General features: G+C 41.7%; 2 protein-coding genes across 3 annotated transcripts; both read left to right on the top strand.

Moving 5' to 3' along the window:
- Window positions 1-1,992: 1,992 nt before the first annotated feature.
- cab39 (calcium binding protein 39) lies at window positions 1,993-12,947 on the top strand. 2 transcript variants are annotated; one of them, XM_083985525.1, is made up of 9 exons: window positions 1,993-2,254; window positions 5,959-6,114; window positions 6,253-6,417; window positions 7,077-7,195; window positions 8,137-8,305; window positions 9,370-9,429; window positions 9,868-9,933; window positions 10,454-10,597; window positions 11,628-12,947. In XM_083985525.1, exons 2-9 carry the CDS (start codon window positions 6,001-6,003, stop codon window positions 11,814-11,816), a joined length of 1,026 nt encoding a protein of 341 aa, XP_083841651.1. In that variant the 5' UTR covers window positions 1,993-2,254; window positions 5,959-6,000; the 3' UTR covers window positions 11,817-12,947. The 2 variants fall into 2 exon arrangements, with proteins under 2 accessions (XP_083841651.1, XP_083841652.1); XM_083985526.1 differs by lacking the exon at window positions 1,993-2,254 and adding an exon at window positions 4,072-4,205.
- Window positions 12,948-15,320: 2,373 nt separating this feature from the next.
- On the top strand, window positions 15,321-22,456 carry itm2ca (integral membrane protein 2Ca). Its single transcript, XM_083984330.1, has 6 exons — window positions 15,321-15,622; window positions 17,289-17,432; window positions 18,204-18,392; window positions 18,986-19,096; window positions 20,831-20,981; window positions 21,171-22,456. Exons 1-6 carry the CDS (start codon window positions 15,530-15,532, stop codon window positions 21,260-21,262), a joined length of 780 nt encoding a protein of 259 aa, XP_083840456.1. The 5' UTR covers window positions 15,321-15,529; the 3' UTR covers window positions 21,263-22,456.
- Window positions 22,457-23,024: the final 568 nt, after the last annotated feature.

Genomic DNA, 23,024 nt, shown 5'->3' with positions numbered 1-23,024 from the left:
GAGATCATGCCCTCTGGACCGACTGCTAAATTATAATCCTGTAATGATTACTAGAGTGCAGTAAGCAACAATATGATCTAGATATATGACTGTATAATACTTTATAACACTCGCCATACACATCTTGCATGGCGAGTATTAGCTGCTACTGTCTGGTAGAGTTCCTCACTGCAGGCTTAACAGATTCAAAAACTTGTTTGTTCCCGTGTCAATGAAGCTGTTAAATAAGGTCAGATAAGACCAGAGCTCAAGTGACTTGTGTTTGCTATAAATTAGCACTTTTTACTTGGTGCTATTTATTCATTTTTCAATGCATGCAATCCATGTTTTTTTGCACTCTCTGGCACTTTGTATGATATTGATGTGCATATCTACTGTGATTGTGTGTAATTGCATGTTCTGTGTTAGTTGTGGCTGCAGCATGGGTGAATGGCCCAGAACAAATTTCCCACATTGTGGGACAATGAAGTTAATCTTAATCTTAAAGGCATGACGGAAATCAGTGATTCCTATTCATTTAACACAACATCTGTAAAATCTATTGTGTGTGCAGAATACCTATGTTGGTTTGTGTGTTTTTATGTTTTCTTTGCATTTTGCATCATCAAACTTCTTTAAATGCATTTTCTCCAGAATACTGCAACACTGAGTGACTGACGTGAAGTTCAATCAGCTGTTGGCCTTGAGGATGAGATGACAACATGCCAGCCCCACCACCGTTTCTGACCATACCATGGAAAACAGACTCAGTCCCTGAGCAGTGCCTCCACTCCTGTTTTAGCTGACTTGTGCACTGGCTCCCTTTTAGTCACCTGTCAAGCACCTTTCACCTACATTTCTGTTATTATTTTTGTTGTTGTTGTTATTTCAAAAAGCCCTGAGATCCATGGTCTTTTGATTTTGCCCAAATCACTCCACAAACAAAGTGGGGAAGTTGCTTTGCACCAAAACTATATGTGAGGTGAACAGACAACCTCTGTGGACATTTAAAAAAAGAAAAGAAAAGAAAAGAAGAACAAACATACCTATTGGGAGGCTTTTAGTTAGGCTAACCCAGTTTTTATTTAGCTCTAACTTTCCTCTTTTAAATGTATTTTATGGATGCTGTTAAATGTATTTGTTTGATTGCTTCAAATGTAAAGCACTTTGCGTATTATTTGTTTACATCTGTTTCTATGCACTATTTTTATTGATTGATTTGTTGGTGATTGATTGTGCAGATGAGAATCTGAATTTCATTTGGGAGAAAGTATCTATCTATCTATCTATCTATCTATCTATCTATCTATCTATCTATCTATCTATCTATCTATCTATCTATCTATAGAACATTAATATGCAAACAATCATAAACATGCCAGGGGGGTTAAGGGTGACAACAAGACAAAGAGAGAGAGAGAGAAACATATTCAATGGTGGAGGCTGTGGTTGATAGGGTGTAAACAGAAGGCCATGGGTGACTCTATACAGGACTCCCACAGGTCAGAGAAGCAGCCACAGTAACAGGCTCATGATCTCCCTGACCTGCAGAACAGAAAGATTTGCCACCAAGATGCACAACGCCATTTGTAAAGCTATACACTTTTATTTTCATTGTACTTAAATTATCATTTATATAATTTAAAGTAAAGTTAGCCTATTTATTACTCTGTGTGTGTGTGTATGTTATCTATCTTGTCACGTGTTCTTGTAAGCTGCTGGACGACTTTATTCCATTCCAGGGATGAAGTATTTTTCTATTCTATTCTATTCTATTCTATTCTATTCTATTCTATTCTATTCATACGCAGACAGTTCCAGAAAAAAAAAAAAAAAAAATCCAAAAACTGTACACCTGGACCTGGTTGTCGTCGTCATATTTAAATGTCCAATGCTCCGTCCACGGGGTGAGCGCGCCCTCCTACGATCACCTGCTGCGGCGGCTCGCGCTGTGCAACCAACCCAGCACAGCGCGAGCCGCCGCCGTTGCCATGACATCAGACGGCCAGAGGAGGCGGTAGACGCCGCTGCTGCAGTGATCAGCGCTCCGCTGCTGCTGGCGACACCAGTCCGACACCAGAGAAAGAACTAGGAAACAGGGACCGCCGCACAACAATTAACAGTAGTAGGCTACAAACAAGGGGAGGCGACGGACAAGGAAAACAAAAAACAAAGCAGCAGTTTTTTTGTTCCAAGGAGCCTCTGTCGGAGTTGCCTTTTTTGTTGCTGTCTTGACAAATCGAGGGGGGGAATTAGCGAAAACGCCGTATACAAGGTATGGTGTTGTATGTGTGCGTGCGTGTGTATGTGAATGTGTATATTGTTGTGAATAAACGTGTGCAAGCGTTTCTTTAGCTAGAAATTGCTGCCTTAAAGTTAGCCAGCTAGTTAGCTCAATTTAGCTAACGTTAGCTCAGTCTGTGAAGTAGAAACGTGTTTAGCCTTTAGCACTTAGCTCCGTGTTGACGGGCTGTTGCTAAAGGCCGAGCTAACGTGATGCTAGCCAGCGCTAGCGATATTATTACGTGGTTAAAACCGACCACGATAGACTTACTGCTTACACTTTAAGCTGTTTATATATATTTATATATAAATGAAGATGAAGCAGCCAGATATGGTTTAACATAAGCATTAGGGCCTACCGAGGCCTCACAAGAAAAAGCAGCAGCATTAGCAGCAGCAGCAGCAGCAGTGTTGTTGTTAGGTGGACAGTGATTGAATATTGGATGGATAACTGTTATATAGATACACTTTATTCCAGACTCATGGTCCACATATAAATACACACTAAACAAAGATTTAACAAAAAATAAATTAAAAGAAGACATTTAAAAATAATAATAATGTCACAATTCACACTTAAAAGGCATTTTGTACCAGTGCTTCCAAATATATCACAGGCCACGTTAGCTTGGTAAACGGCTACATAAAGCTGCAGAGAGAGGAATAAATATGAGTAGATAGATGTATATTTTTATTGCTAAACACAGAATATATCTCCACGAGGACCTAGTACAAGTTGTAGTGTCCATTTTGTTTGTTAGCATTGCGCAAAGTTGGCAGGTTTTACAACATCACAAACCACCAAGCAGACAGGCATGGATACAACAACACAGATGGGCGGTGCTGCTCACTGTCAGGACAGTGTGGTGGTCACCAACTAACTCATAGTGGGTGGGTTTGCAACTTTATTTTTTAAGTTTCTTTTTGTTAAGCTATGCTTTTAACTGTGCAGCTAAAATACGATGCATAACCTCGCGAAACATGTTCATAAGTTGGGCTTAATAATGGCTTGACTAGCATTAGCAAGGTGCTCGCTAGCTTAGTTTGCAGCCAGATGATGATGATGATGATGATGATAGCAGAGCATGACTGAAGGGGTGGGAGTGACTTTGACGTTTCAGCGGTTTTCGGATTAGCTTTTATTATGTTTTATGACGGGTAATTATCGCCAACCGATATAATATATATATGTATATAAAATCTCCCTTTTTAAAGACACCCGGCAGGTACTTGGACCTGTTTCCGTCTCTGCAAGGGCCATGTTAGGTCAATCTCTGTGTGTGTGTGTGTGTGTGTGTGTGTGTGTGTGTGTGTGTGTGTGTGTGTGTGTGTGTGTGTGTGTGTAAAAGTTAGGCCCACATCACCCCCCACCCCTCCTCCCCCTGACGTTTATTGGCCTGACATCGCTCCAGCTCCAGCATACCTGATTAGTACAGGACTAGGAGTCATTGTGGGTTAACAACAGTGACCAGCTGATTGTGAACCTGCCATATGCGTTGCCTCCCTATTTGCGTCACTGATAACTGAAGCGGGTCAGGAGCATGAAAGGGGCGGTTCCGCTGTCTGTCTGCTGGCTCCTGGCTACATTAACGGGGCATTAACCTGAGCGAAAGACGGATTTGGCCACCTGGCGAAGTTGAGGTGTGTGCCTTTAGATTAATAAACGTGTAAGCAAGCAAGTAGCAAGTACCAGAGCCTGACTGACCAGTGAAACCACCGGCGGGGACAGGTGTAACATTTCAGCCCAGTCACTCATGACACATCATATATGAATGGTTGGTGACCTGCTGCACCTCCCACTTCAGTGCTGCTTGGTTTATATTCCTGGCCTCAGCGTTGCTTTCTAAATGTGGACTCCCTGCCAAGACCTAAGAGGAAGAGTGTGACTGACTGTCGAAGGGTTTGTGTTTTTAGAGCTTTAGAGGATCCCAGCAGGACAACAGGTTGGTTTCATACTACTTCATTTTATGTGTCAGTAAATGTTGATGTCCTTGTGGTAAAACCTTGGGGAGATGTCCCACGGTGCAGCATGCTTAATGCAAATATTTTTAGTTCAAATGATCATGAGACTGGGATTAGGTTTTATTGATGTGTTTTTCTGTCTTGGTCCTCTTAGAATAGGTAGTGTGGGGTCACAGGACCTGCGCTGATATCAAAGAGGCACATATAGGCTGTTGTGCTGCTAATATCACCCCCTTCCTATGCCCCAGGTTGTCTCAGCTTGTTTCTTATCCTTTCAGAAAACTTGGCTTTCGCCCCACAGTAAGGTGGCCGGGTGTGTCGCTGAATTGAGCAGATAAGGGGCCTTGTTAAGTAACCCAGTTAAATAATAGCAACAGCGAGATATGGATCTGTTGGATGCATTACTCATGCCTGTGCTTCGTTTTTCTTTCTTGTTTTTTGTGGCATCGTTCATTTTTACCCTGGGATAGATTTTTTTTGGTAGAGAAAAGGGAAATATATAGAGATAAGTTAAACACTGTCCACGGGGTGGGTTATACAAAGGGTTTTGGTCTATGACATGGTGAATGTAGGCTATCAGATCTAGACACGACATTCACCATTAAGACACAATCTTTTTCTCTTGTGTGTTTTGTATTTTCAATATTTGCCTCTGTGAGTTTTATAAGCGTTAAGTACAGACCTGCGGGTTCTTGTGTTAAGGCTGAAGTCACAGTTTGGCATCAGTGCTCTCTGCCAGTGTGTTGTTGTTTTACAACGGTGCTTTTCAGTGGGATACTTGGACTGTACCGTACCTGGGTTTTCTCTCCAGATGACCACACCAATCGCAGCAACAATTGCGTTACATCTGCATTTTCGGAAATGAGCTCAAACAGCACACCTGCTTCTGTCTCTTTTAGTCTCAAGTTATTTTTGATACGACATGAGGTCAATGAAGTAACTCACCGACTGCCGAGATAATTTGCCTCAACTAACATCAGTAGTATGACAACTCAGATGAGTTCACCTTAGATTTCATTCACCAGTTTATTATTATAAGTGTTCAAAATCAGTGTGTTGTAAACAGGTGGGGTAATTTTGACACCTTCAATACCTGCCTCTTATTTTAGAAAAAGAAAATACCATAAGCTATAAAACATCTGACTTATAAGAGTCAATGTGTTTAGACCTAGTATAACAGAAAGGAAGTACAACATCACATCACAAACACAGAAGTATCACAGCACTCATGCTAAATTATAAATAACATATTACGAGAGACGGTGGTGTAATAATGTTATGCAATACTGATCACTTGTCTCACCACATCAACAGTGAGTGGTAGACAAAGTCAGACTGCAGTCATGAAGGTGACGATGTTTAATGGAACATTTTGGTTAGTTTAACTTTATATTGTGTAATACCCATACAGTACTGAGATAGTTTTATTTTCCATGTCCATGTCCTGACATGTGAAGTTTGAACCTCCACATGTTGTTGTTCTGTATCAACCGTTCAGATCTTATCAAGTTCTGTCGTCAGTTTCTAGTCTCCAGACTTGCATTGTTTGTTTGCATGAGTATGACTTGTGTGAGTCACAGGCTTTGTATTTGTAATCAACTTACACTATTTGCTTAATACACCACCCACTTGTCTGGAACGGCAGTATTCAGTCAGTGCAACACCGGCGCGTTATCGCAGATCCCGTCCATGTTTACAGAGCTCTGACTCCTCTGTTTACATTTCGTTCCTCAGGTGGACAGTCCGCTGCCTGGTTGCTCGTGGTAACGCTCCGCCATGCCTTTCCCCTTTGGCAAGTCCCACAAGTCGCCGGCGGACATCGTCAAAAACCTTAAGGACAGCATGACGGTGCTTGAAAAACACGACATCTCTGACAAAAAGGCAGAGAAGGTACGGTTGATTTTTACACGGTATCAGTCGTTCTTGTCGCATTCATCATGTTTGAAACATCAATTGGGGCCATAAAGAGATTTTTGAAGCTTGAATTAGTCATGATGATGTGTGTGCTTGTATATGCAATGTGCTCAGGCCACGGAGGAGGTATCGAAGAGCCTGGTGGCCATGAAGGAGATCCTATACGGGACTAATGAGAAGGAGCCCCAGACAGAAGCAGTGGCCCAGCTCGCCCAGGAGCTCTACAACAGCGGCTTGCTCAGCACCCTGATAGCAGACCTGCAGCTCATCGACTTTGAGGTGAGACTTCCTGTTTCCTTTTGAAGTAGTAAAACAAGCAAAATGTTGAATGAATGAATAAATGAATGAGAGTGAAAGAAAGAGAAAGTGGAGTATTAATTATTTAATGCGGCGGGGTTTGCACAGTGAGTATGTTGTCTAAGGTCGGTGCAAACGGTGAAAGAAGAGGATATATATGTTTTAAAAATGTAGTAGGAGAAGTCAGGTGTACGTGACAGACCTGTCTGTGCTTGCGCGCGCGTGTGTGTGTGTATAAACTCATGTCTCTCTGCAATGTGTCAGACTGGTGCTGTGTGGTAACTGCTTCTGTAGACTCCCCCTGTGACTGTATGACTCACTGTGTTGTGTGATCTCTCTCTTCCTTTTGTACGCTCTCTCATCCTCCCTCCCTGGTGCAGAATAACAAATCACAAGGATGCAACAGAGAAATATGACAGTGACTCAATTGCTATTTTAAATAGTTCTTCACTCATTCGCTTCATTTTTGTCAGCATGACACTTTTGTTTTTTGAGGCTATTTGTCAATATCCTTGTTATTATCTGTAGAGGACATCTTGTTTCTTTGTTCTTTTTTTCTCTACCCTGATCTCCCTCCTGTGTGTTGTATATCTACAATTTAGCTTAATGAGGCCTGTGTTGATTTATTATGTTGCCACCAGGGTAAGAAAGACGTGGCTCAGATCTTCAACAACATCCTAAGGCGTCAGATTGGCACTCGGACACCCACGGTGGAGTACCTCTGCACCCAGCAGAATATCCTCTTTATGTTGCTTAAAGGGTAAGACACACACACACACACACACACACACACACACACACACACACACACACACAGATCACGTTCCCCTTGATCATTTAAATTCTTGTCCGAGCAACTTCCTAAATAACTTCCTAACATCAAAGGAAACGAGGGGCGTGTTTTCAACTGTGCCTAAAGACGAAGAATGAAAATAAACTCACATGTTTGTGCCAATTAGGCAAGATTGTATTTTAACACAAGCTGTGCCTGTGCAGCTTCCTGTGATACAACAACATGAAGAATTTAACTTTGGTTCTTTGGTTTGAATTCCCTCAATAAGAGAAAGGAGAGGAAAAATAAAAATAAAACAGCTTTTACAACCTGTGAATACACAGGTTTATGTTTCTGCTCAGCTGTTGTTAGTGGAGTTTGTAGTTACTGCAGATGCAGATGCCAACACAAATGTGATTTCAACCCCAACAACACTTAAAAATCTTTTCTTTAAAGGATTAAATTTAAATTTACTTCATATTATTGACTCACCCTCATGCTGATGAATACTCCGGAGTAGTTTTTTATTCCTCAAAGTGCATCTGGAGACCCGGGAGGGGGGTACGTCAATATGAGAGTCAATATGGCCAGACACAAAAAGGTCCATAAAACTACATAGAAACCTTGTAATCTTCCTCCATACTGCTCGTCCACTGCAACCCAAGTGGCCTGAAGGGATATAGTCCAGAGTTTACTACATGTCATTTAGGACATTTTTTGGTGAACTACACACTGTGGTTTTCCATTACTCTGTATTTGTTTAATTACATCTAATGGATCCCATTTAAATATGATAACAAAGCCGTACTCCAAGAGAACTGCCACCATGTGCAAACAAAAGTGTTACTCTGTATATAGAGTAATTAATAAGTCATTTCCACTATTAAGCACAATATGTGTCTCTGTGTTTTTCTTCTGGTCTTGTCCAGGTATGAGTCTCCAGAGATCGCCCTAAACTGCGGGATCATGTTGAGAGAGTGCATCAGACATGAACCACTGGCCAAAATCACGCTCTGGTCGGAGCAGTTCTACGACTTCTTCAGATACGTGGAGATGTCCACGTTCGACATCGCCTCAGATGCATTTGCCACTTTTAAAGTAAGTTGGCTCAGCTGCTCGGCCGATGATTTATGTTTATTTGTAGGGTTAAGCTCTGTAAAAGCTTAACCCTACGATGTCAAAGCCCATGGCATAAAACATAATTTTAGAAGTAACTAAATGACTGTTTACTACAGCTGAGATGATTTGTACAGTTCGCTGACATCTGTCTTCAACATCCCCATTTCCAACTTTCTAAAAATTTTGTTGTCGTTGGTTTTCCGTCATAAGATTTGAGTCACAGTAACTAACTTGACAGCTCAAACGGCAAATTTGATGATGTGTTGGTGGCAAGTAGCAGCTGCTGCTTCTGCTGATATTGCAATTACAATGACACATTGACACAAACAGCATTGGAGGCTGTGGGTTTGGAGCTGCTATAACAGGACAGACTGGGCTGTTATGTAGATTTTAGAGTGAAGATTTAGAGACTGAACGAACCACTGGAGCTGTCATGACGGTTTAAAACTGAAAGTCACAGCGGTTCTTGTGAAAAATGTATGAAATGTTCCACTTGGATTTAGTCTCTGATTACATTTAGATGAATTAACAGCCCACGTTTAACCACATTAGCGGTTAAACCACTGCTGATTGTGGAGCCTTGTATCACAAGGGCCCAGTTTTAAAAAGACTGAAGTCAGTGTGGAGCAATTCAAATACATTTGACACCACTGCTAAATAGATACTAGTGGTCAGATTTTAATCCTGGCATTAATGGCAGGATCTCTTTTAATACAAAGCAATTTATTATTTTTATTCCACCCCAAAAAAAAAAGCAGCTTAATTTACTACAGATGAAGCAGTAGTCTTCTGTCTTTGGAAGGGATTATATTAAATATCAGTAATCACACTGTAACCCAAAACAATTTCTCTCTCTAATTTTAGGTTCAGATGTTTTCTGGGTTGTTGTTTTTTTTTGGAATGTATTACTAAGGATTATTTCTGCTTGTGTGTGTGTTTGTGTGTGACTTTGTTGTTCCTGTATTGTCCAAACGGGACCTTGCAAAGTGAAAACCATTGAGTCTGAATCAATAAAACTAATAGTCAGCATTGTCTATTTCCAGGACCTCCTCACAAGACACAAGCTACTGAGTGCAGAGTTTCTGGAGCAGCATTATGACAGAGTAAGTCCACACCAGCGTTTTAATGATGGAGATCTTAAAATTTACTGTGTACCAATATTTTAAAGTATTGATTTTTTTGTTTTTTAATCATAATGGAGCAGAGGAACCAAACTGCTCTTGTTAGACGAGTTAAATATGAATAAAAACTGTGGCCGTCTGGGGTGTTTGGCAGAATTTCAGTCTCTGTGTCCTAACAATTTGAAACCAGCCATTTGGTACAACATGTGCAGGCTGTGTACATCAAGTAGCTGTCAGCCTGTGTGTGTGTGTGAAAGTCTCTAATTTTCCTGTAATTGCACTTTGATACAAGACACAGATACAACCACAACTTGATGCATTTAGATGACACTCTTCCTTCTCCCTGCCAACCACTTCTTCTTCTTTTTACTGCCTTCCCACTCTCTGATTACCCCTCTCTCTTCCTCTCTCTCTCTGTAGTTCTTTAGCGAATACGAGAAATTACTCCACTCAGAAAACTACGTGACTAAAAGGCAGTCCCTCAAGGTAAGGGCTCTGATTCGTCCCTGTAAATAGGTCCCACGTCGTAGTGAAACTCTGTTCAGGGATCTATTTAAAGATGGGGTCTTGTCAGTGTTGGGTTTCTCTAAAATCCTTCCACCTCCATTGACTTGTTGTGACTGCCATCTAGTGGTGGAAACAAGAAATACTGCAATTGAAAACCACTTTTAATCTTGTGCTCTGTTCACTTGCCTGCTGTTTTTGACGATATAGCGGGTGCATAACTTCACCTTAATGTGAAAATTAAGTATTTTGTAGCTCTTAAAAGAATTTCAGCAACAGATCCACCACTGCATAAAATATTACCTAAGATTGAAACCTGCTGTCTCTGACACATCTGATGTTGTTGTTGTTTGACACTAGTAATGTTTCTCAATTATGCAGATTTTCCATATAAACTACACTTAACTTTTTTGAGGGCAAAAGAAAGTACACTTCTGTAAATGTTCAGTCTGCAAGTTTTTAATTAATAATACTTGGTGTCTCTCACTCTGACGTGATCCAGCTACTGGGGGAGTTGCTTCTCGACCGGCACAATTTCACCATAATGACGAAATACATCAGCAAACCGGAGAATCTCAAACTAATGATGAATCTGCTACGGGACAAAAGCCGCAACATCCAGTTTGAGGCTTTCCATGTTTTTAAGGTAAAAATCAAATCATGGTTTTAATGTGTCTTTTTGTTAAATAACTTTATTTATTGGATTTTCAAATAAGCCAATTTTATAACAATGGATATAAAAACACTCCCAGAGGTGCATGTAGTGCCGTCAGCACTCTGGTTACAGTGAAAGTTGTATTGGAATATTTACCGTATTTTCCGGACTATAAGTCGACCTTTATTTAGAAGCGACTTATATCGAAAATATACGCTACGTCTTCTATGACCACAAGAGGACAGGGAGGCTTTTATTTCTAAATCCCTCCTTTTTTGTTCTTTCTTTTTGACCCGGCCTGTAGTAGGCTATTTGGCGCCGACCATTATTTGTCCGTGTACACAAAGCCATTATATGAGATCCGGCTGTTCATTAAATGTTTCAAAAATAAATGCGACTTATAGACTGATGCGACTTCTATATGTTTTTTTCCTCTTCATGACGTATTTTTTGACAGATGTGACTAATAGTCTGGAAAACACGGTATATAGGAAATCACAAAAACTACAAGGAAAACTGAGCATGGTCCAATTAAGTTTCCATCAATGTCCATTCAATCATTTTTCACTTCTGAGTGGACAATTGGACAGTGGACATTATCTCGCATTTCTCTTGCACTGATTTAGATTTTATCCTCACACTTTTAATCCATTTGTCTCACCTTGTGCAGCTGAACGCTGCTGCACTTTGGATCAGTCCTTTGTTTTTTAAAAGTGCAATATCGACAAAGTGACTTCTGCAGTTGTAAGCAGCGATATCAATCAACTTGAAACTCCCTCCTTTTCCATTTTGACAACTCATAAAAAAAAGCGACAACACCGCAGCACCTCTGTGAAAAGTTTAAGTAATCTCAAATGTGGTGTCACATAAAGCAGCAGCTGTAAATCACCTGAGAGCGACACGGGCCCAGCGGACACGTGTCCTTGTAGCTGTGCCGGATACTGTGTGTGTGTGTGTGTGCTCAGCGTTAATCTCCATTCAGTACAGTGACGTCCTTCTCCTGTTCCTCCACCCCCACCAGGTGTTTGTAGCCAACCCCAACAAGACTCAGCCCATCCTGGACATCCTGCTGAAGAACCAGACGAAACTCATCGAGTTTCTCAGCAAGTTCCAGAACGACAGAACAGAGGACGAACAGTTCAACGATGAAAAGACTTACCTGGTCAAACAGATCAGGGACCTCAAGAGGCCCGCCCCGCAGGAAGCCTGAGGGGGAGGAGCAGAGGTTGGGGGGGGTGGGTGGGGGTATCAGGGGATGGGATGGGAGGGGCAGGAGCCACCAGGACCACGTCTGGAAAAACCCCTCCGGACAACGTCTGCTTAACGGAACCATGAGCAGCTGCTGTTCTTAGGTTTCTGAACAAAAATCGAGGAAACAAATGAAAAAAACAAAACAACGAAACACAAAACGTACCCATGTCAACTCATCAGGAAGTCGCCAGCTCCTCTGCTCCTCAGAGAACATGCGATTTTTTTTTTTTCTGTTTCAGTCTTTTTTCCTTCAAAAGAAATAAGAGAAAATAATAGATGCTGCTGCTTTCTTGCACATTGAGACATGTAAAGTATATTATAATGACACACACACACACACACACACACAAACAGTCCATCGAAACATAGCGACAGAAAATGTCCGTGCATACATTCAAAGTGAGGCAGACTTCCTGATCGGCACCAAGGATCAAAACTAGAAGAACTACAAGTTTACACGCGTATATGTATTACATTAAAAAAAAAACATGCATACACACATACTGCGAGAATATCCGCTGAAAACCTTGTGACGGAAACGGTACGAGCAAGTTGAACATTGGTGTGTTTGTTGCATGCCTTGAAATGTGACGGATCCAAGGCTGTACCCCCCCACCCCCGACCCCGACCCCCCCCCCCCCACCGGTGTCGGCTCTGTGATGGCCTGCCCAGTCTGGCTCCCCGTGTTCAAGCGCCGCAGACTCGGAAAATGCACGTGCATCACAGCAACCGCTAACAGTTCGCATCAATGCCTTCATCCGATAAAGCAACAGTGGTTCATCTTTTTTTTTTTTTTTTTTTTTGGACCTATTTTGTGGGGGACAAGCTCTCAGATGCCATCACACAGAACCATTTACCTCCTGTGCGCTCTGTTACGACACAGCACTTGAAGCACATGAGGGAAGGAGGGAGGGAGGGGATGCAAGGTATAAATGTGTCAAAGCCTGAGAGTCGGGTCTCTTTTTGTTTTCTGGGACAGGGTGAACATGTACATATGCCTTTTTTTTTTTTTTGCTTTTTTTTTTTGCTTTGTAGATTTTTTTTGTTTAACCTTGACATATGAATATATATATATATATATATATATATATATATATATATATATATATATATATTACCTTAAACATCACGTTTTTGGTTAATTGTAATCAAATTACTTTCTAAACCATAAAAGGAAACAAACAAGTTAAGTGACATTGTTTTTTTTTTTGTTTTTTTTGCATTTCATTTTACTGCTGAAATGGTTGCTGGTGGGTTTCTTTGTACATAACTTAAAGGGCCAGCTCACATTTAGCTAACCTATAGGATATTAACAATTTGTACAGCGGAGGAATGTCATGGTATTAGCTCTGGATCTGTTAATCCTCTTTTTATTCTCCATCTACATTTTGAGTATCTCAGACTGCTGCAAGGGGTGTGAGCAGTGCAGAAGGGGGAGGGAGGGAGGTAGGGAGGGAGGGGAGGGACTTGGGAGAGTATTATCTGAAAAATTAAAGCCTGTGTGTTTGTGCACTTTGTGAGGTGCTGAGCGATCAACATCACCTAACTGGAGTCGAGGATCCCCTCCTCAATTTCATTTACCTGTTAATATTATTTTTTCTTTCTCTGCTCACTCATTCTCACCACTCGGCTGGCGGCCTGGGAGTGCTGTGTGGCCCCACAGTGAGTGTGCTTCATGGGGGGGGTGAGCAAGCGAGTGAGCTCATCAGGACATTGGCAACTCGGCACATCATTCTTACGTTTTTCCCTCCCTTGTTCTCACGTTGGAGCCGTTCTCTTTGAATAAACAAAAAAAACAAAAGGGGGAGGTTTATAATTCCAGTACAATTATGAGCGTAAAGCATTGTGGGTAGCAGAGTACTTTGGGGCATGTTGGTGCTGAGCAAAACTGATGATAAAACCACAGATTTTGTTAATTTGCTGCAAACGACACGGTTCTGTGTAACGAGACATTATTTACACATTTACAAAACAGGCAAATTAATAATAATTTTTAAAAAACCATCTCAGTGCAGATCACAACCTCCTCCATGCACATCGAACATGCATGTTCCTCCACTGGCTGTGCATGATGCTGTACTAAAGGCGTTGTACTGGAATTGTTCTTTTTTTTTTTCTTCTTCTTTTTTTTTTTCTTCCAAATATTGAACAACATTAAAATGTCAGAAGTTGAACTCTTGGCTATGAGGCTGTATGCTGACGTTGACTCCAGTTTCAGCATAGAGTGTGTGGGTGCTTTCAGAAGTGTCAAAGGCCTGGGCCCTACAATCAAAATAAAGAAAAAAAACATTTGGAATAAAATAAAGCTGTGGTCATTTTCTTCCTGTGTTCACTACCCTTTTTTTCCTTTTGTTATAAGCAATCACCAGATATCATACACTAATTTTGTAATTGCTTGCAGGGGCCATTCACAACAGTGATGCATTTAAAACAACATTTCCACTGTTTTCTCATTAGCAGTAAACTTCAGATTTTACTCTTATTATCATCAGAGGTAACTGAAGTCATATTTGCAGGGACACGGCACTGATATGTTTGTTTTTTGAGGAAACAACAGTCTGCAGTTTATTGCAGAGCAGGTGGTGCTCAGTGGGGTTTTAACGCCTTCAGCTGGAAACAGCTGCACAATGTCACACTGTCATTTCACTCCGTACACTGCTACAAACACAACACTGATTTTAGCTGATTTAATTTCATCACATGCACAAGAAGAAGCCGTGAAGTTTAGCCTAAAATGCACATTAACATTTAATATTATTTAGATTTTTAACATGTAACAGGCAAGATGGTATAGAGAACCTAGTAAAATAAAACAAAAATGAAAAGCATAGCAGTTGGAGTAGTAATAATGATGATAAGCATCAAAAACAAAAAGCAAATAGAACACTTCATAACTTGTATACTTGAAGAAGAAAAAACTTAAACAAAATAATTGATTGACAGTATGCTAATTGGTTAGCATCCTATAAAATCAAATATATAAAATTTACAAAGAAAAGATGTTGTTAAATAATCAAATACATAATTAAACAGTAACCCCTAGTGATGTTAAACACTGAAATGCATCTTGACAGCTGAGCTTTAGTTTTTACATATTCAATATACTGTAGTGATTTATCATCAATAACCACCTTAAGAAGTGTATTTTCATGCACTGTGTCAATTTCAACCTCATCTGTTTCTATCTGCACCTGTATTATTATTCTACAGTGCCCTAACAGCATTACACAGGCTTTGTTATTTTATTGTTTATTCACCCAGAACAGATGAATATAGATTAGTTAATTAATTGTAACGTGTAATTAAACAGCGAATGGGAGCTGACAGTATTACATTCAATGGGTTTTTTTTGTTGTGTTTTGTTTTTAATGGAGCTCAGCTGATGCGGACTGGTCCTTTAAGGGCAGCTTTAAAAAAAAGAAAAAGAAAAAAGAAACACACTTCCGGTGGATCGAGACAAAAACAGACAGTGAAGCAGCCCAGCGGTGAGAAGAGGGCGGCCCGTCGACGAGGTGAGGGGGACCAGACCACCACCACAGTCAGACAGACAACAACACAACACGCACACAGACACACACACACTCAGACACACACACGCACACACACCGCGCACCGAGAGCGGGGAGCAGCCTGCAGCCTGCAGCCGAGCGGACACAGCCGTGACCCGGAGCCATGGTGAAGATCAGCTTCCAGTCCGTCGCGGGACAGAAAGTGGAGAAGGAGAATGATGGCGACAAGACCGAAATCCTCATCCCTCATCCGCTGGTGAGCGCCTTGTTGTTATCATCATTATTATTATTATCAATATCATCATTATTATTATTATTATATTCTCCTATTTTCCCATAATGCCTGCATGTCATTGTTGCGGCGCCTCCTCCTGTCTGCATCCTGGTTGTTGTTTTATTTTGCGTGTGTGCTCTTTCGGGGCAGCCTTGCACCTGCACAGCCATGAACAGCAGCAGGGGGATTTTTTCTTTCTTTTTTTACATTTTTATTTGACAGCATCTTTCGCCATTTGGTTGGAAACAAAAAACATGTCATAGCTGTGATGGTTCCCACTGCGCCAGACTAGTGCGCTTATTGCAGCCTGTGTTGCAAGTTATTATTAATGCCAGTGTGCAAATGCCAGATGCTTTTTTTTTTCTTTGTTTAGGATTTGCCTTTTGAAGTGACATGGCTGCTAATGATGTTGTTGTTTTTTTATCCCCTCCAGTGCAGATTTGGATGAACTCCCCAGCTTTATATAATTTTTTTTTTTTTAAAAAAGGAAATGCAAGAAATGCAGAAGCTTTAGCTGACAAAATGGCAGATGGGTTGTTGTGGCTTGCAGCACATGCAAAATCCTTAAAGGAAGCGGAGCGGCGGAGTCCTCAACTTTGCTGTAGGGGCATCCCAGTATGGCTCCAGCTCAGCCCTTATCAAATTTACATGGCCGAGGCCCCCGAAGAGGTGGCAGCATAATGGAGTATAGATAGGCACGCATATGAAGTGGATGTTGTTACACTAGTGCAGGGGGAGAGGGAGGAGGGGGGAGGTTTGTGCTGACTTTTTAAAGAGATGTGTTCAACCAAAGATGCACCGAGCAGACAGAGAGACAGGACGCAGACAGGCCTCATGGTGTGTCACGCTCTCCGCTGGTGTTAAAGAGCCTCTATCCGTCTCAGTGGGGAGGGAGGACACAAAGAACTCAGTCTCGCAGAACTGTGTGTTCGCACAGTTGTCGCCTTGTACTTCTCTGTCTCCAAAATGTTTCTCCTCGAGTAACACTCATCTCAGACGTGTGCAATGCAATCCTGCTTTCTGCAGCCCCAGATTCTTCTGCATTGCAAAACAAACAAATCCTCACTGCCTCTTTTTGTCATCCTTTCTCTCTGAAGTTCAAACACAATTGTTGTTTCTGGTTAAGAATAGCAACCTTTGTTCTTTCTTTTTTTACCTGCCACGTGCACACATGGCAGAGCAGCTACAGTACAGTGAGCACAGGCGCCTCTAAAGTTAGTCATTATCGTTGTAAATGGGTAAATGACTGAGTGAGTGAGTGAGTGAGCGGCTACTATCTGGGTGTAGTGCCACCCTGCCAACACAGGTTGGGCGCGTGGCTCCGGCAGATGGGCTGCGAGACTGGAGGCGTCTGGGAAAGATTACTCACCATCTCATGTCAAGTTTTTTTTTTTTTTCATTAGCGAGCGCGCCGTCATCGTGCCTTCTCCTGGCTGAGCTCCGTGCTGCTAATTCCTGGTTGAAATGCTGCATCGCCACTTATAATGCGAGCTTTCTATTTCTACAGTCGGTTAATTCAGGTCATTTTTTAGCTGCTCGTCACGCTTATGATGAGTAGGCTGAAAGTTTGAACTGGAAATCCTTTTTCTCTGCTCCCTTTCCTTGAAGTATTAATAAATATGTGTGTGTGTGTGTGTGTGTTATCCAGGATGAGGAGGAGCTGGTTCTGCCGCTGAGGCCCAAGAAGTCTGTCCTCAATGGGCTGTGCTGCCTGACATTTGGCCTGGTCGTGTTCATGGCCGGCCTGGTCCTTGCCTCCATCTACGTGTACCGCTACTACTTTATACCTCATGTAAGATCTAAATACACTCTACTATGTGCCTTGTGTGTGTCTCTGGTTGGTCTTATATTTAGGGATAGACCGATTATCGACATGGCAGATAATAAACGCTTTGAGATAATAATGGTTGCCTTTTGTAGTTGTTTTCAAGACAGATGCTATCACTGCTTGCCGAAAAACTGCCCCTGACAGGAACGCTCATCAGTGGTTTTGCATGAATTAACCTTGAAAACAACTCTGTCTCGTAACGTTCTGTTATTATCTCATAGTGTGGTGAATGTGCAGGTCACAACTTGTCCACCAGAGCGTTTTGGAGTTGTTGGATTGTGTATTTGATGAGTTTGATGAGGGAAACCAAGAAATCCCATTAGCCTCCGTAGCGGCTCTGCTCCGCAGTTCTAAAAACAGCTTGCAATTACAATTAAAGGTAACAAACCTACTCCTAAAACTATAGGGATTATGGCAATGGGCCAGTTTGCCAAAATGTTGAACTATCCCTTTAACTATTATTCTGCAAAAATTGAAGGCCTTTTTATCACAGATTTTCACAGCGTACAAAAAACAAACTAACTGTTAACTGTATTCACTCTAATCCTAGGTGTGTTATTCTTAATTCTGACACCAAAGTTAAAATTTTTACTGCAAATGAATATCGTTATCGGTTTCCTTGATGACTAATAATCGGTATCGGTATTGACCCTGAAAAAAACATATCGTTCGATCCCTACTTCTATTCCAGCTGTTGTGTTGACCTGATGTTTTGGATTCGTGTGGTGCGTTCAGATCCCGGAGGAGAACCTGTTCCACTGCCGGGTGCTGTACGAAGACTCTGTGTACGCCCCGCTGCGTGGGCGCCAGGAGCTGGAGGAGAACGTGGGCATCTACTTGGCCGACAACTACGAGAAGATCTCCGTGCCCGTGCCTCACTTCGGAGGCAGCGACCCGGCTGACATCATCCACGACTTCCACAGAGTGAGGAGGATACAAACACGCACATATACGGAGTACTGTATTTGACGTGATGCAACTCGAACAGAGGGAGACGGAGAAAAGAGCACAGTTTCTCAACTACAAGCAACTAATTTCAAAAAGAATCTGAAAAGAAAATCTATTAAATAATGATTTTGTACAATCTGTTATTTGTTTACAGCAGGAGGTCTGTGAGAAACTGCATCTGCATCATTCTTCTGTATTTTTTCACATGACGGCTTTGACAATTGAGTCGACTTTGAACTTGAATATAAAACAGCACCTTGAGATCTTAGAGACTAAACTTAGCACAGTGGCGCTTTGAGCTTAACGCCAGTGTCAACATACCGATGTGCCTGCAGTGACAATGGAAACAGCTGTAATTGTTTCCATGTTTACCGTCTCAATGCTAATAACAGATAAAGAGCACAATGACAGGAATAGTTTGCTCATGCTAATTGCAAAAATATTGGACAAGTTGAGTTCAGATCTGATTATGATGATGTTAGGGATCACATTCTCAGGCATTTGCAAGTAGCATGGTTAAAATTAGGCAGATCATAAGAAGTTAAAACTACATTATTTTTTCTCCCCAGGGACTGACTGCCTACCATGACATCGCCCTGGACAAATGCTACGTTATTGAGCTGAACACCACCATCGTGATGCCTCCACGCAACCTCTGGGAGCTTCTTATCAACGTCAAGGTGACAAAACTGCAGTTTTAAGGAAACTTTTGTGGCTGTAGCTGCAGAGTTTGCATGCTAGGAAAATTCTAGCGCTGCTTAATCCCTAATTATACTTCTTGGTCTTTTGTCTGCACCGGCTTGTACAAAAAATATCTGAGCTAGCCAGTTAGTTTGCTGTTCTTTATCTAATGGGAAGATGAATTCCCACAGGTCGGTTGTGAAGGCTTAGGGTGTCTTGTTTTCTAACTTTCTGCTGCTCAGAGTGAGCATTATAACCTCTGGTAAATGCACTGAAGCTCTTGACAAGCAACAATCAGTGCCACATTTAACCGACATTAAAACGATTTTTAGCATCAGATAAAACTAATAAATAGCCCAAATAGATGAAAGAAGGAGACTATGCTACATGACTAATATAGCACAATATCTGCCTCCAAATTCCTGTCAAACTCCAGATTTTGACTAGGTGTTCAGTTTACCCGAGTAAGGAAAACAAATTTGATTGGTCGTTATCAAGCGGGCGGGATATTTAATGTTTGGGGTGGGGTGTGTGTGTGTGAGTGTGTTTAGCTAACGTAGCTAACTGTTAGCTAGTAGGCTTGCTACATTATAGCTTGCTAACTTAGCTAGCAAGGCTAAGTGATGGACCGCAGGGATTTCTCAGACGTTTGATTGACGGATGACGGATCCAATATCATTGGCTGATGAATCGTGAGCAACGTGACGCATAATTTGTGCGCTTGCATTATCCAATGCGAAAAACACTACCCCACTTTCATCCCGTATTGAAAATAGAATTTTGCACAAAGTTTGGGCTACATCGTCTGATAGTGATTACACTAATTGTAAAGGTACATTGTGTAGGAATTACTCCCATCTAGTGTTGCGGACTGTATATCGCAAGCAACTCAATCGTATTTTTCATGCTGCATTCACTGAAATTGGGCAGACGGCAGACGGACAACAGCCGCTGCAGGTAACGACATAAACAAGCCTCTATGTAAACAAGTGGTCCGTCAGCACGAGGCAAAACAATACACGTGACAATATGTTGTCATGGCGATGTCGTATTGTTGACCGGACCCACGTTTTCCCCGGCTTTCTCTCGACTTCTAAAGTGACATCTGGTTTGTTACCGACGGCCGTCTGTCCGACTGCAGGTGAATGCAGCATCAGTGTAACGCTCCATTCCTCCTCACTGCGTTACCGCGGTGACTTTTCACAGACGCCACCTCCACCTGAGCCGACAGCTCCGGTGTCTCCGCTGAGTTTCCGTGGTTTCCTACCGTCACGCTGCCACTGAACGTAAAAACATGGCGACACGACATGGCAGCCAGCACCGAGCTTACCCACTCCATGTAGATATGAATGATATGAACGGCTAATTCAGAGCTGAAAGGAACACTTCAGTTTGTTGATGGAGGGGATTACTGATTAATGAAAAACAGACTTTTGAACCAAATAATCAATTTTCGTAAATAGATAACAGGAGAAGTTACACAATGTCCCTTTAAGGACCCATAGTTGGCTCAAAATCAATTTTCTTTTCTGAATAACTCTCCCCAAGATTTATTAATATTTACCCCACTGTGCTGCAGAGGGAAGCAGTTTTTAGTGCTAGTGTGACGAGTCGAGTGTGGTGTGTGTTTGTTTTGTTGTTGTTTTTTTTCCATGATCCAGCCCGTCAATGTTGGAAAACATTATCCCAGTGAGCTTGTTGTTATGGTGCCACTTCCTCTTTGTCTCTTGCAGAAAGGAACATACTTGCCTCAGACCTACATCATCCACGAAGACATGGTGGTGACTGGGAAAGTGCACAACATGCGTCAGCTGGGACCCTTCATCTACCGCCTGTGCAACGGGAAGGACACGTACCGCCTGAACCGCCGAGTCACCCGTAGACGTAAGTCACATTTTTAGATAAATGGTCGTTACTTGGCTGATAGATGGCGGTATGTGCATTGTTTCTGTTGTTGGGGGGGGGGGGGATAGAAGGAGCTTTATTGTTGTGATTAGATCTGAAGCTCAGCACGCACCGGACAAAGTCACATTGCCGATCCCCTCTCTGTGTCTCACCCTGTTTCCCTCGCAGGCATCAACAAGCGCGAGACGAAGGACTGCCACCACATCCGTCACTTCGAGAATACATTTGTGGTGGAGACTGTGATCTGCGATGAAGCGTGAACACCGCGCTTGTCCCTGCCGTCCCACCCACACACCCAAAGCCACATCTCCAGTCACATCCCCCAGCCACTGTAGCACCCTCCGGTGGATCGGATCACGTCTGAGTTGCACTTTACTTGTGATTTTGGTTTGATGCCCTTTGTAGAACATTTTCTTTTATGTCACTACCTACCTGTTTCTTTTTTCTTTTCTTTTCTTTTCTATCCCCCCTAGGTAATAATTACCCTTAAGTGTGATGCAATACCAAGCTGTTGGTTCTATCACAGGATTTTTCCATGTAGCAAAGTCCTTAAGCCAGTAATGAATTATACTTTCAAGACCTCTCCTCCTGCTCTTTGGGGATTTGTGTGATAGTTACTGTCGTTAAAGGAGGGGACTGTTTTTTTTTCCGGCCTTCCCTCGAGGTTACTTTGTGTTTCTGCCAACACATACAGTACAACATCTACGCAGAGCATGACATCTTGTTTTCTTGAGCAAAACATTATCCAGATTTCAGTTTCTATCTTTTTTTTCTCTCACAGTGATATAAACATGTAACTACTGGTGACTAGTTGCTTGCATCTTAATCTTCTTGCCTGTTGCTTCCTCACCCCCGCTCCTCCCCCAAGATTTTTATTTCCGATTTAAAAAGCTTCACTTCATTGTAGATTGAGAGAGGTGCATCGGGCATTAGAGTGCATTCATCTTTTTTTCTTTTTCTTTTTTTTGGTATAATATCCCATCATAATTGAAACTGGTGGACATCCATATTTATATTTGATGCTCTCTTTTTTCATCGGCTTTTCTCTTTCATTGTGCTCTTTTTTCTTTCTTTCTCTTTGCTCCTCAAAAGCTTCTCATTGCTGCATTAATGTCTTTGTTTTTCCGTGCATGTGTTTATCTATAAGAGAAAAACAGCACTGTTAGAATGTTTTGTAAACCAACGTTTAAAGCCTTAGTCCAGGGGTCTGGACTAAAGTCAATACTACTGAGAGGGAGCATATAATATGATATGTTAGTTAAACAAAACAAACTCTGATCTGTATATTTTGTCTGCCAATGAAATCTGTCTGTGAATAAAGTAGTGAAAAAATGTAGCATCCATAAATGCTTTATTTAATCCAGTAAGTACCTTTTGCAGTGAGGTGATAACATTATTATTTATAATTTATCATACATCTCAGCTTTGTGTAATAATGTTTGTGTTTTCTCAGTAGCAAACCAGGTAACTAGAGGTATTCTTATCAGATATAAATTAGAGTTATTAATACTTGTGGCATTGATTCATTAAAATAAGCGTCTTAATGACAGAAATATTTAAACTGGGTTTCTTTTTATTTGTACAAATAGTTTTAGTTTGGTTTGGATGCACTCTTTATCTAGCTGTTGCATCACACCCACCACGCCTCCCTTACAGCGAGGATTTCCTCTCTGAACGTCCGTGTGGTCGGATGTTGAACAGATAATGAAGATGCACTACACCCTCCAATGGTTGACTCATCTGACCTTTTAAGACATTTGTGCTTATTTTGAATATACTGTATATGGAGGAATAATATGGATGATATTAAACCAGTCAGAGACACGAGGCTATTTTGCCAGCGCTCAGAGCTCAGTCACATTAGCAGCGATTACTTTTGGATCATTTCAAATCTGCACATGAGGTTAACTAGATCCTCACAGATGCTCTGCAGTCTGGTGGGGTTTAAGCCTGGAGATCTGCTGCCTCCACGGCTGAGACACTCTCAAATACACCAAAAGCCTGAGTCACATCAACAGATTT

This window comes from Trachurus trachurus, assembly GCF_905171665.1.
Source record: "Trachurus trachurus genome assembly, chromosome: 13".
NCBI lineage: Eukaryota > Metazoa > Chordata > Actinopteri > Carangiformes > Carangidae > Trachurus > Trachurus trachurus.
This window is presented reverse-complemented; position numbering and strand designations above follow the sequence as displayed.